General features: G+C 46.6%; 1 protein-coding gene across 1 annotated transcript in view; it reads right to left on the bottom strand.

The window, feature by feature from the left end:
• Positions 1-15076, bottom strand: part of LOC119459158 (probable 4-coumarate--CoA ligase 2) — a 52656-nt gene that overhangs the window by 7246 nt on the left and 30334 nt on the right. Inside the window, exons 7-8 of the mRNA XM_049671200.1 lie at positions 4738-5013; positions 844-988 (exon numbers count right to left, since the gene is read on the bottom strand). Of these exons, the coding sequence (XP_049527157.1) occupies positions 844-988; positions 4738-5013 (421 nt within the window). The remainder of the gene's footprint in view (positions 1-843; positions 989-4737; positions 5014-15076) is intronic.

Consider the following 15076-nt stretch of genomic DNA (forward strand, 5'->3'; position numbering starts at 1 on the left):
CCGTTATCAGCCGTTAGTTTGCATAACGTTTGGTTTGAAATATGCGGAAATATACCAAGAGCTTGGCATCACACCGGTTTCCACATAAGAGCAGGATTCCAGGAAAATGTTCATTTTTCTTTTTTTTTGCACGCGGATATTGAATCTGCATGGTGCCTGAGACAGATTATAATATTGTGCCTCGCTTTGTTACATGTGTCTGCTCGCGGATAATTTTTGTCAAAATGTGTAATTACACAATGGGTAGAATAATGTGCTTAATGTGCAGAAAAAACTTTCCCGGAAGGTTCGGAACGCCAGTATATGCTTATAAAAGATGCTTGTAAGACACTTTCGTCGTTGAGAGCGTGGGGATACCTTGGCGCCATGTATCGGCAGGAAATGAGAAATCTAACGAAGCTCGAAACGAAGCGTCTGGTGGCGTTGCCTCGCGAGCTCAACTTTCCGCTTTTACGCAAGAGAGGCCTTCATTTTCGTGGTAATGTGTGTTATTGTGCATTAGAAAATATGGCGTATTTTCTGACATGTTGGCTGCAATTCGTTATAATGTATCCACTCAGCAGCATTTATCGCGCGGAAATGTCCGGGTGCAACACATTTCTCACAATCAGCCCATGCCGGTTATATACGATATGATAAGCGGTGCGCTTTCATGCACGTAAAACAAGGTAGACACAAATACGGGTTTCGAAGCCTATAACGCTGCGCAACAAGACTTTTTGTGCTTTCCACAAAATAAGAAATAAGAAATTGAGTATTGTAGGGAGCAGAATATTGTACTTAAATTTCAGCAAGCAGAAGTTCCTCGAACCAAAGCCGGGAAGACTGCCAAGTTTGACGCACCTGATTTGCACCATCCGTCCTCATCCATAAACTCCTTGACGAGCGCGGGATTTTTGTAGTACCCCTTCATGACGCTCGGAATGCGAAAGTACAGCTCGCCGTATTGCCTCGGTCCCACTTTCTCGCCCGTATCCATGTCGATGAACTGCGGAGCAGCAAGCAAGACAGAGTATATAAAATATTGTGTGTAGTACACTGGATTTGCAAGCGTGCATTGCACCGTGAGATTGCTATCTTGGCACATTATGACAGAAGATACAAATGCAGAAAGCTATTCCTAGGAGGGTCCAGCTGGTCATTATAACGATGTATTTACGTACATGATCAGAAAACACAATGTTGGGGCTGGCACATCACATTTTCCGAATTCCGTTTGCTTTCGTAAAGTGTTGAAAAAAATTATTGTTGCTGTAGCGAGCGAATTGTAAACAATTATAATAAATATAGCCTTTACGCACGGAAGAGGCCATGGTGCACCCCAATATAGTACGTCTAAAGCAAAAGTACTGAAGAAAATAATATTTAAGAAGTGTCGCATACATTTGGGAACAATTCAGATTAGACCTGCGCTGTAAATGTGAATCATATGTGTAAAGCGCTTGGTAAAACAAGTTGAAGCGGGCTGTTGTTTTCTCTCTGTCGGAGTGTCATCATGTAGCTGGTTGACTTCTTTTATAGATTTTAGCAATGTTTTACATCAGGTAAATTTTTCAAGCAGCTGGGTAGCATTTTTACGAATATACCGTATATTAAATAGCTTACCTTCAAATACCACACGTTTCTGTAGAGTGTTCACGCATGGAGCCTATCAGTATATCAAATAGTGTGTCGGAACGAAACGAAAACAAAAACGAAAAACGAAACAAAACGATATTTTTCACCGGAACGAAAACATAACCGAAACGTTATTATTTTGTTTCGGATTGAAGCTGAAATATTTTTTATCAGTTTTCGGTTCAAGGGCAAAGTGAGCAATCCGCACCAACTGATGTCAGGCAACGCCAGGGCTAGCACGTATCTCAGGGGTCCGCATATGCGCGTATCTCAGGCAGGCATAGTGCGATGAATAGCCGGTCGAGCGCTCCACTAATATAAGCCTGCCGTCCTCGCACTAGCAGATCGGCATCGTAGCAAAACCCAGGGCTTGCGCGCTAAGAGCTTATCGTTTCGTTTTCTACGGGTACAACGCTTTGTTACCGATGTTTTATGTTTCGTTTGTGTTCGTCGAAATTAGTCTTATCGGAACCGCGGCCTCAAATTATGGCGAGTACACTCGGCGACGTGCTGCTTCCTAGATCATACTCAGTGCCTTCAGTCAAGGCACTGAACATGATCTCAGAATTGAGAATTCACGTTACTTTGCTTCGAATATTTTATATGCGAACCAAAACCGTTACGAACCATTACGGATCATTTTTTTTCGTTCCGGAGCCGAATCCGACCGGAATTTTTTCATTGTAACGAAACTAAAACGAGTACGAAGAACATTTCGTTCCGACACCCTGTAATAAAGTTTATGTTTTCACACCTGACGTTTCTGTAGAGAGTTCAGGCATAGAGCCTATATTGTATAAACTTGAAAAAATCTCATCAATGGATTGAATGTTCTTAATTTGTTATGAAGCTTAATGCTTTCCACGATCCTGAAGATATAACAAATATGGTTAAAGTGGATTCTCAATGAACGGAGTTAAATACAGGCGTAAGGGTGTGAAATGAATGTAAACGAAGTAAGAGGAAATAGTGAAACAATGGGTTTCTTGCAACAAATGATGAATGTTATGGTTTAAGTAAAAGTTATTGATTGTAACAACTTTTTTTATTATAGGTCGACGTTTACGCGACAACAGATGAGAAGTGCCTGCTTGAATGCTCTTGCCAATCAAAATCTGTGTGCAGAACAATTGTCGCCTAATTCCTGCACGCCATCGAAGTGCGTTGCATTCAGTAAGTTGTTCACTAACATTCATCAATTATTTGAAGTATTCAGAGTGCCCATGCAATCACATCAAAGGGAACAGCACACATTTTTCTACAGATACAATCACGCAATGGTGGAACACGAAACAAGGCACTCGATGCTGCTGTGAGTCCAGCACAAAACCTGGCTTTAACTCACGATTTCTTTCACTATGTTCCCTTTTTTGCCCCTCCTGCTTTGTCTTCAGACTGCAGTATGTAATAAATAAATAAATAAATAAATAAATAAATAAATAAATAAATAAATAAATAAATAAATAAATAAATAAATAAATAAATTAAAACCTGTGCGATTTCACCGAGAACCTGCTGCCTGCCCACCCCTTCCTATGACGTTCATGCCAACCTAATAATGTCGCCAAGTGATTCTATCCTGCACAATATCTAGCTGTGCTTTACACAACTACGCAAAGCCCCATATACCAAGTTCGAGTACCTTTACGTTGCGGATTGCACGCAGTGGAACAGATTTGTGCCGATCATTTTGTGTCCGGCTTTAATAGCAGTGAAGCACTGAGCCAGTTGCGTTTATATTGCTCAACTTTCAGCACTCTTTGAGACGTGGTGCTGAGGCTGGTTCAGCATCTTTGCCTTTCACGAACGTCGCTCACTGACTTCTTCATTTGTGAAGATCGAGCTTTAAATAGATACGAGGTGCACAAAGCTGCACTACAATTCTTCGCAGTGACAAGACTTTTTTGTATTGCTTGTAATCTGCGTATGATCTGACGTGTTGTGCTGTGCATTGCTCTACTCTTTGCGTTTTTCCCCTCCTTTTGATGCGAGCGGGCGTCGTGTTGCTTTTAGCAAGCAATCGCTGGCCTTTCTCTTTGGTGATTGTACAAGGTGTCCCAACTATCATGCTACAAACTTTAAAAACATGCAAATGCCACGTAGCTGGACACAACCAAGGTAATGTTGCTTGCCGTCGCTTGGGGATACTCAGATTATTGTGGAATTCCCCCTAATTACATAATTAGTCCTAATTAATAATGAACTTCTCAAATATAATTAGGTGAAAAGTGTCAATGAGAAAATTGTAGAGCATCATGAAAAACTCAAGATAGAGGTTTCTGTTGATTACAAGATACATAAAAGTGTTTTCCCGAGCGTGAAAGAAGCCCGCGAATACACGAAAAACTGCCGCGTGATTGGCCGCCCGGGGCACGTTGCCTGTATTCGAGGGCTTGTTTCACGCTCGGAAAAATATTTTTATGTAGCACGTATGGTGCAACAGAAAGCTTTATCGTGAGTTTTTCATGTTGCTGTACAATTTTCTCATTGACACTCTTCATTTAATTATATTTGAGAGGTTGACTACCTAATTAGTACTAAATATGGAATTAGGCGGAACGCAAAAAAAGATATGGATATCTGCAAGCGACGGCATACAACATTACCTTGATTCTGTCCAGCTACGTGGCATTTGCATATGTTAAGTCTTGTTGCATGATAGTTGGAACAGCCTGTATGCTTCCAAGAAATAAGATATGCGTGAACACTGGCCTTAACACATCCGTGGATATTTTACCTCCGGTAAACGGTTAAGAGAAACACACATATGTCTACCCGCCGTGGTTTCTTAGAGTATTCCGCCTTACACTGCTAAGCTCAGAGGCACGGGATCAAATCCCGGCTGTGCCGGGCGCAATCCATTCTGGGCGAAATGCTAGAACGCCTGTGTACCGTGCACTGGGTGCAGGTTAAAGAACCCCAGGGGGTTCCTAATCCGTAGTTCCCCCACTGCGACAGAGATCGTAGTTTGGCCCGTAAAACCCCAGTATTCTTTTTCAACATATATTTTAGAAAAGAGCTTTCTTTCTGTTGGGTAGGAAAAAAATTTGAACATAAAATCCTCTCTTCAAGCAACAAACTGAAATTATTAAGACACGGCGAATGCGGCGTGGTTCTTACCTTTAGCTCAACCATTGGTGCCGGAAAGCCAACGTTTCCCGAAGATATTTCGCCACTAGGAGGAGAACACAGAAGACCGCAGGATTCAGATGTAGCATAATGGTTCCGAAGGGAGCGGACGCCATCAAAGACTTCCAGTACCTTGTTGGCAAATGTTTGGGTCAAGACAGTGCCACCCATGTTGATTTTCTTTACGGAGGGCAGCTTCGTCCCTGTCCGCATCATGTCGGCCAGGTAATAGTGCAGCCGCACCGGAACTGTCGCTACTGTAGTAACCTGGAAAAGAGTCAACGAATAGCAACGTTGCTGCGTTCGCAATGTCTATGTAAGGTTCTAAAGGAATGCTTGGTAAGAAAACAATTAGACGTAATAACAAATTTGCACTCAACGAACAATCTACCGCATCCTTTTGTATTGTGACCGCTATAACATGGGACAAACAGGTCGTTGCAAATATGAACGGCTTAGGGAAGGTAGCGACAAGGTTAAGAAAACGCCAACCGATTGTTTTTTTTTGCGCTACACTGCCGAGTACCTGATTAGGGTGCATGCCTACCCATTTTAGAGAAAGCACTTATCACGGCCAGAAATAGGTGCGAATTCACTTGCCAAATAATTAAAGCAGGGCAAACTGACGTTTTCCGTGAATGACAAAGAATTGCTGTTTCTCTCCAAGATCATTCTGGTTCTCAGTCACGTTCCTTTATGTTTTTCGATGGTAGGGCGGTTCACGTGATCTTCGACGTCGTGTGCTGAAGGTACATCAATTTGAGTAATTAAAAGAAATAAAGATTGTTGTGGATATTAAGGCCTCTGTTTCCACCTTGTGTTCGCTCTTCACGCCCTTTAGGCTTAGATGACAATATTGTGGAGCTGCTCAGGGAGATACGGTGAAGACAGAGTACAAATTGCATAGGAAGGCTTTAAATGCACTGAAAAAGTGAAACTACGGCACCGACTGAAGCAAGGATGTTCTCTCTTTCCATTGTTGTCAACGCGTCATGTAGTTGACGTAAAACGACGACTGGAAAAATGAAAATTAGGTTTTGCATTTTGTTGCATCTGTATTGAGCAAAGGGTGGATCTGAGCGCCCCTGGGCGGGTGTATGGACACAACATCTGACAACCTGGTGACATCGCTGAGCATTTACAGATACTCGCGAATGCGTGTGGAATTGAAGCGACATATCTAGCCCTTAATTTTAGCACAAAAAATTGTGAACTATGATCTGTAATGAATAGAGGACTAGTGAAGTGGTATCGATTTAACACGAAGGCTTACCTATTTTCAAGCAATATAAGTACCTGAGTTCATACATAAACACAGCAAAAACCTACTCAAGCATCCACCAAGATAATATCAGGATAAAGGGGAAGCAGAATACAACAATATTGAAGCACGGAACACTTCGCGGTTACAATTCGAAGTGGTGGTGCGAGGAAATCGCAAACAGGAATAGTACCAGCGCGAATGCGCACGAATGCGCATTCTGTGGTTAAAACCACATATCTTGTCAGGATTGCAAGTTAGCTGAATATTGGGCCGATTGGCATGGCGGGCCCAGGGCAAATACACAGATGAGGCAGTACAGGGTAACATGAATCCGCCTTTTTCATTTTCCCGTGCTGCCCTCTGCCGCACGCCACCGGAAACGTTTTGGTAGGGTGCCGGGGCTTTCGCCGGTTGATTTGTGAACCTGCGCCCTTGTTGAGTGCGCATCGGTTGTGCATTTCGTGGATCGCGAACAGTGGCGTAGCCAAGGGGGGGGGGGGGGGGGGTTGGGGGGGTTCAACCCCCCCCCCGAAATTTTTTGCACCCCCCCCCCCACTAACCCACCCTTTTTTCTCGTCGCTTCGCGCTGACATATTTCAAGAAACCGGTGCTACTTTCACACTTTCATTCCTGGGCGCTTCCGTTTGGGTTGGTAATTTACAGCGAATCATGTCTGCATATGGAAAAAAACTGTCACGGGTGTTTGTCAAGGCCTTGACACTCTGTGAGGTTTTGGGCGCGAATGTGGCGTCCGCATTCTGAAACAACAAATGCGCAACAAATGCGCAAGAAATGAAGCAACAAATGCGGCAGCCGCATTTTAGATGAAGGCGAAAATGCTCGAGGCCCGTTTACAGGTGCACGTTAAAGTCCCCAGGTGGTCGAAATTTCCGGTATACATTTCCGCCGCTTCCCTTCAGGTGCCGGTTAGGCCGCGTTCGCGTAGGAACTTGGTCTCGAAGCTGTCGGAAGCGGCAAAATCTTGCAAAAATCCGCCCGCCTAGGCGGCAAAACAGGCAGAAAAACAGGCGGCGAGCCAAATTGGTCTCGGACCGATTTTTTCGCCATGGCGAAGCGGAAACGCGGCGGAAAGTCGTTCTGCTCGACCGGAAGCTACACTAGCATGTAAACTTCCTGTCGTAACATTGAACATGGCACCAAAAGTGTAGGCTGTAATGCTGATCGACGCGATCAAGAACCACCCCTTCCTCTACGACAAGAGTGGCACTCAAACGTACTGTCAGCAATACTCGCGATAGTATTCAACGTCGCGCGACAGGAGGTGCGGCAACGAAGCCTGGGCGTGACCCAACTTCTTACACTTTTGCAAAGCCAGGCGAACCCACCACTGCCGTTTCCGAGGTTTTCTTATCTTCCGTTTATTCATTGTCGATTTCTAGAAAACAAGTAGGTAGAAGTATAAAAGCCATTTCTTCTTCCACTTCCATGGAAGACAATAGTTAGGCAGATTCCTCGTTGGCACTCCATAATTCTCCTCGCACGTGCACGATATGTTGCAGCAGTCGCAGGGTGCTTTTCTCGTCGCGACGATAGATTAGGAGCGTAGGTCTCACGTAGGACGCGCAGGCTTCGGCGAGCCTCAACACAAGGGCCAGCCCGGGTTTTAGCTTTGGTGTTCCCGTTGCCGCTTTCGTGTCCTGGAGGCGCCGAAAATAATACGAAATGATGAAATGTTATTACAACTTGTAAATAAAAGCTATTAAAGAAATATAATCACGCCTATAGGCAGCAACCTGTGACACAGCGCTACCGCGCCCGTGTGAGGAGAATTACAGAACGCCATCGAGGAACTTACCGAAGGTCGCAGATGACACGCGAAATTGCGCAAGATGATCACTTTTGATGACGGGTGGGTCAGTGAATGAACATACCGCTCGAAATAATGCGATAATGAACGCCACCACGCCGACAAACGTACGCAGACTAGATGGATGTGGACGAAAGCGGCAGCGCGGCCGCGGTGGTAGCAAAACAAATGTGAACTTGGACATGCGCGGAATAGATTTTCCGGCCGCTTTGGCCTCTCCACCCGCTTGCCGCTTCCCAAATGTGAATGTAGCCATAGTCTGCAGCGCAAAACGTCTCTCGTTTGCGATTGCGCCCCTACGGAAGGCTGGTAGTTACTGTTGTGTTGCTGAATCCCAAACCAGCAATTACGAAAGGCTGGTAGTTGCTGTTGTGTTGTGGAATCCCAAACCAGCAATGTATACACGAAGGGGTTGATGACAGCAGTGAAATTCCACCGACTCGCAATAGAGTGCACGAAACCGACAGCCGACAAGCATGAATTACTGCTGTGCGCAGTACAGCGTAAGTAAACTCTTGTTGCAGGCGCTGACAGTTCTCGTCGGAGTTCACGCGTCCTGAGAAATTGATTATGTGCACTATGCACTGAACAAGACCGGAGTTCATTCCTGCATCACTAGTACACCAATCAGTCGAGATTCTGTGAGGTACAAGGCCACATCCTGTTTGCACCGGCCTAAGTGAAGCAGAAATGACTCGCACGCACTACTTAAGAGGCGTGCACATGCCATAACTATGCAGTGCGGTGAAATATTCTGTACAATTCTGAATCTGTTGACGTAAAGGCAAATGACGGCTGCATGCTCGCACACAGCGGAAGACACAGCGGCCCATGCACTTGCCGCTGGAAATGCAAGGCGACGAAAGCTTCGTAAAAAAAAAAAAAGCATTACTCGTTTTTGCGCGCAATTAAGTTTTCTAGCGCAAAGACGCAGCGAACAAGCTATTGCTATGGGAGTAGGTATAGCCTGGTAACACGTGCATTTTCACATGTATAGCCGTCATTGACCTGTGAAACGCACTTCGCCCCGACGAGGACGACGCCATCTACGCTTAACAGAGATTAACAATTAATGATGTCTTCTCCGATCGGGCGGGTCGTCTCAATAATGCGTTTTCGAAGACTGGTCCATTCAGTGGCGCGATGAGAGACGGTTGCTCCAAACGCCTTGCTGTACCTGTCGTACTTACTGTATTTTAGTGAGCTTACATTACTTTTTACTTAATTTCTTCACAAGCACACAGTGCCACACACACACGCGAGGGGGGTCCCATGTCTTTGATATACATGCATAGAGTATGCTTAAACTACCGATACTTATTATCGATCACGTCACGTAGTGGAAAGCAGACGCTTGCCCCCCCCCCCCCCGGTCGGGCCGATGAACCCCCCCCGAAAAAAATTTCTGGCTACGCCCCTGATCGCGAATAATTATTAATGGCTTCTGCGGGGCAGCATGTCGTTCCTGGAAGCCATGTAGCACTCACCAACTATATATATAGGGTGAGCAGGCGTGATAGCGCTGTTTTGTTTATAGTGTGGCCTATAAAGGTACGCTGAGTACCCTCTGCCGTCGCGGCTGCTTTGGAGTTTGTTGTCGCTTATTCCTACGCTTGCACCACGCTTTTCTTTAAATTCTTTTTGCACATTCTTTAGACATTTCGCATAAATAAGAAGTTTTCGAGCCCGCAGCCTTCCGCGTCGGATTTAGCAGAGCGGTGCGCTTGTTTACATCGACATCTACAGCCACAGATCGTCGTTAGCGTGAAAAATTGAGAAAAGGTGCATCGCTGATATGAAAAAAAAATGTCAAAACGTAGAATAAAACACACATACCTGCTCATATGAGCCGCGTTATTCCACCATGAGACGAGTCAGTATGAGCGCCTGAGCTACTCAACGGCGACTGTAATCCAGTTACAAATATCGGGCTGTTAATTTATTACTGATTCTCGCTTTTCTTTAACTTCATCATACTTAGTTTGCGCGTGTCATAAAGCATTATTAGAGAAAAATGTGCTCACATAAGCGCTCATTTAAAGGCCGTATTGTTCTCCCGCAAAAACTCGGATGCCATCGCTGACACCGTTGGTATATAACTGACCGATCGAGGCGGCTGTTTATGCTGGCGCTGTACCGAATGTACCGTCTCTTGTTTCGCGTTTGACGCAGAGATAAACAGTACATCTCAGGAATTAAGAAATGCGTGAGCATACCAACACGTACAAACCGACCCATCTAGCGAATACGAGCGGCAGCCTACGGGAACGGTGACCTATACAGATGTTGGCACAGCCGTTGGGCACAGCGCTGTGTCGCCGCTTGCAGATTATTGTGTACGCGCCGTGCGAAGCGAAGAGTAGTTTATTTCAAATCACTAAGGCCAGAACTTAACTATAAAAGCAGTTTCCTTCATCCTAACTTGCTTACTTTTCAGTACAGGTCCGCCGGTAGCGGGTGCACAAACTCGACGGAGCCAGGCCTAAGCTTCGCTGAAATCAACATTGGCTCAAACGTCATGTGTACGGATTGAGAGGCCTGGTCGAAGCCTTGCGCATTTCACCCTTTCAACTTCGTAGGCATGTTTTGACTCACTTTTAGCGCGATTATTCATATATACCAACGCAGGCGTTGCGGCTATCGCGTTATCGGTTCGACGACCTATCGCGCGGATTTCGGTCGAACGATGGTATAGGCACGGTGATTTTATCGGTGCCGTCGACAAGAAAGCCCGTCGCACTACCAAAGCCAGTCTTACGCTATACGCACACTTTCAGTACTGCACTGGCGTCGAGCTACCAGTGGAGTTTCAACGGGGTACACGGCAAGAGTTGTCAGTAGCACGCGTCCGAGCGCTTTTTTTTTTTCGGGGGACGTTTCCCTGAGATGGGGCCGCACGGCCGCGCGCGCGACCCTTCCAAAACGTTTCGCGACTAATCCGCCAGGGCAGGGCGCATGCGCCGTAGGGCCGTGAAAAAGGCGGATTGTGATTCTTTTCTAGTCAGAGTAGCGCAGAGCAAAATTAGTATTCAAGGAATACTCAAGAACAAGGATCACAAGAAATGGCTGGTTAAAGTGCACAAAGGTCTTTGCAGAAAACGCGTGGACACTGAAGGGAGGAAGCGGTCATGAAAGTTGGAAACCGAGAGCACGGCGTTTCAACGTGTAAATCGAGAACGCGGAGTGATCAAAAAAGAAAGTAGGGGAAACAGAGACGGCAAATTCAATGAAAAAAAATGTCGCAGCTTCGCCCGAAAGGCGAAGCATCAATTGCAATAGCAAAGTAGTAGAGAGCTATTCGGAGTAGGGATAGTAGTTTTATTGGCTGCATAAACTTGGACACATTCGCTTGCTAATGGAATTAACAAGTGTGGTGTCAGCGCGCACAAGCAAACATGAATAGATCATACTGAATGAGTGCAGACGACTGTCAAAACGCTGGCAGCAAGCGCAGCTGCCGCAGGGGGCGAAGGTTCGTGCGGTCTATCGCTTCAACAGAAACTGAGCGGCGAATGCACAGCGCATACAAAGGTCAGAGCCGTGTGGAGATAACAGAAGGTGCGGGCGACCACCACAGTCGCGGGCAAAGTACGAGTGCAGTTGTTGGCAGAGTAGACGATGCGCTACCCCCTACCTCCCGCGCTGCCTTCCCGCTTTCTTGCTTTCGCGTGGGAGATTGAGTGGCAAGTTCCCCTTACGCCCGGTTGCAAGATACGCCTTTGGTGCCGGAGCACAGCGTCGCCCCGCTTCCCTACCTCCCTCCGTCCCTCCCTCCCATACCTCCACGGCCTTTCGCGCGACGGTCGCGTTTGCTTTCCGCCGTGCGTTCGATCTCCGTGATAGCACGCGTCCCCCGCGCGCTTTCGCTCGCGCATACGCCGCGCGGCGACGATTTTATCGCCCTTGGACTTTATACGGAACCTCACGGCGACCGCGACGCCGACGGCAGAAATCTGGTAGAAGTGTCCATGTAATTGCTATCACAATAAAAAGGAAACAAATATGACCATGGATATTTACACATACAGCGAGAAAAAAATGGGAAGAAAAAATAATGACCCATTCCACTCTGTGAAGGTGGATGACCAGCGAAGCCGTATAACGCATGACACAGAGGTGACAAAGAATTTTGAACAAAGTAAGAGCACATTCACTGTCTTGATCCGTGGTCATCGTGACCATAAGCGTGCGCAGACATTCTCGTATCACCTCTGTTATTTTTATTTTAATTACATCATATTCGCTTATAGTCCGGACTCCGGAGAAGCAACGCGCCTGCGAACAGCGACGGCAGGAAAAGATACGGTAATGCAATCATCGCCGGCGGGCGGTAAACAGCACCGATGAAGATTGTGCACAAAACGCCAAGCGCGTGTGGGACGTGGCTCTTCGCACGCGCGTTGACCCTCGGTAGTTCGGACTATACGTGGCCTCCCCATTACGATGACGGAAGAGATGTGAAATTCAATATAGAGAACGGCAACTTGTGTTTCTGGTTTTTAAATACATTCGCGTGGACGTCGGGACCGCCGCCCCGAGGAACCGGAGGAAACCAGACACGCGTGACGTTTCGACGGCATCGCCACGACGCCAGAGCGGAAGGACAGAAAACTAGGTACGCAACCACTTGGAATGCCGACAGACAGATCGGAGCGAAGGTAGACACGGCCGACGCGGGTCATCATTTTGGGCCTAAATCCTATCGCAGTATCTGCTCGTACCCTTCGCTTCCAGTAAAACGCGTGGTGTAAAACGCGTGGTGTAAAACGCGTGGTTTAAAACGCGTGGTGTAAAACGCGCCTGGAAAAAATCATGCCCACACATGACGAGTCGAACTATGTGTTCTGCAGGCCGATAAAGTGGGGGGATTCGCTGTTTTAACCTCCGGCACCTTCAGTGAAAAAAAATCACAGCATATCCACGGGGTGAATGTTGATGATTGGGCGAAGCTCCGGAGGGAATCATTGGTAAACCGTGAATCTTCCGTGTAATTCGCCCAGTCGATCATCATGTAAAGACGTGAGAAACACTGTGTGTATATATACAAAATCAACTTTAACCGACCGACCGACGGAGGCGTGGCTGCCGGCGGGAATTCGATCCGCTTGAAGAAGTCTACCACAACGTACGGCTTGAACGGGGAGCATAGCATCTCTTATCTTTGAGTATGTTGAGAACCACATTGAATATTCAGTGGGTGTAAATTGTAAACGACGCGCTTCTGCATCACGGGCTCGCACCTCGGGATTCTGTCTGCGAGCGCGCGCGCTGCCGCCGCCTTGGGCGCTCGGCGCTCCGCAGTCTTGTCTGCCTCCATCCGGTGACTCCGAGCGAAAGTGAAAGCGCGCCAACAGCGAGCGGGTTTTATTACAACGCTCCCCTAGCGTACGTCGCCGCACTAAATCGAACGATTGACTTCCACCAATGACACGCGCCATATGTGACGTCATTCCTATTTTATAACAGCGCCCTTCATTATAATTGCATTACTCCCGCTTAAGGGGACGCTAGCACAAACGCGTTAGAAACGTGCAGTACTCTCTAGTAAGGGGGAGAGGCCACAGCGTCTTATGCAGCCGTTTACACATGCCGGAACGTGCACCGCGTTTGCCGACGCCATCACATGACTGCTGAGAGAGTATAACCCCCGTATTCATAAACGCTCCTCGACTCGAACTTGACTTGCCACCGCCTTCAACGCGTTTCGAACGCGCTGCCCAAGGCGGTGGCAAGTCAAGTTCAAGTCGAGGAGCGTTTATGAATACGGGGGTAAGGCGGAGAAGCCACAGCGTCTTACACCAGCTTCTTACACGGGCCGTAACGCGCTAGCACAATCGCGTTAGAAACGCGCAGTCTTTCGTTAATGTTGGGTATTTATTGTCATCGTGGTGCGTGTGTCCATGTGCGCTTCGTGGCGTAGTGGCTAGCGCCGCGCGTTCGGAAGCGAGGGGTCCCTGGTTCGATTCCGCGCTACGGACACAACTTTCGGATTTTTTTTTCACAAAACTAGACGTGGCTACCTACTACGACGACGACGACTACTACTACTGCTACTACTACTACATACTACACAGGAGGGACAGACCCACACCCTAAGGAGCTTCGCCCCTAAAAGCCAGACAAGCTATCGAAAAGTCTTTTAGCAGTCACGAAGGAATTTCCATGCAGAAACAAAAAAGCGAAGCTAAGAAAACACGTTCGCGGCTGAACCTTGCACAGCAAAAAAAAGCATAAATAAGAGTTGCAAGATCCATCGTGAAGTTTTTTCACACTTAAAACCCACAAATTAGACGCCTCGCTTAGGGTAATTGTGTCTGAGCACGACACATGGCTGAAGGAAACAGCCTTGTTCTTGCAGAAAAAACTGGTACTTTTGCCAGTTGACGACCGGTTGCTTATTAAGAAGTCTGACGAGGTGTTATGGTTCATTAACTCACACCCAGCGAAAAATTTTAAACCTTTTTCTATTGATATTACTGACCTATACTACCGTTTATCACGTAAAGGTTTGTTAAGGTGCGTGGACCGCGCTATTGACGAATTTAGAGGGGTTGGTTTTCATAATGAGTCCGGTATTTCAAATTGCCAGTTTCTAGAACTTCTCCACTTTTATCTCAAATCCACCTTCACCAAATGGGAGGACAGATACTTCCTACAGAAAAAAGGCATCTGTATAGGTTCCTGCATAGCACCAGTCCTGAACAATTTATTTTTATCACAGCTTGACAAGTCGCTAGACGCTGAACTTCGACCCACTAAGGTGGTTAAAGGGTTGCGATTCGTATACGATTTATTATTTGTTTTAGAGTGTGACCCCACAGATTTTAGCTGAGAATCCACAAACGTTCTTGCTCTCGCTGAGAAATGCCTGTTACCATTGCAAATCAGTCAAGAACTTCCCAGTGAAGACAACATACGTTTTCGTAATGTCAGGTTTGTTTTTAAAGAAAGCCACGTGTGCTGGAGCTATGAACCACGAGCAAACAAACACCTCCTACCGTTCAAATCACCCCATTCAAAACTAATAAAAAGGGCAATCGCCGATCTTTGTCTTAAGAACGCCCTGGAAAAATCTTGCCCACACATGACGAGCCGAAGATTGGGCCACCAAACTTCACGTCTTTTAGAAGCAGGTTACCCGAGGCACCTGTTAGTGTCCGTAGCGGAGAAGCAACTTAAGAATATTAGGGCATCTGGCTCCACCGTGGTCCCCACCTCCCAAGAGATGGAGAAAGAAA

The sequence above is a fragment of the Dermacentor silvarum genome, chromosome 7 (assembly GCF_013339745.2).
Source record: "Dermacentor silvarum isolate Dsil-2018 chromosome 7, BIME_Dsil_1.4, whole genome shotgun sequence".
In the NCBI taxonomy this organism is placed as follows: domain Eukaryota; kingdom Metazoa; phylum Arthropoda; class Arachnida; order Ixodida; family Ixodidae; genus Dermacentor; species Dermacentor silvarum.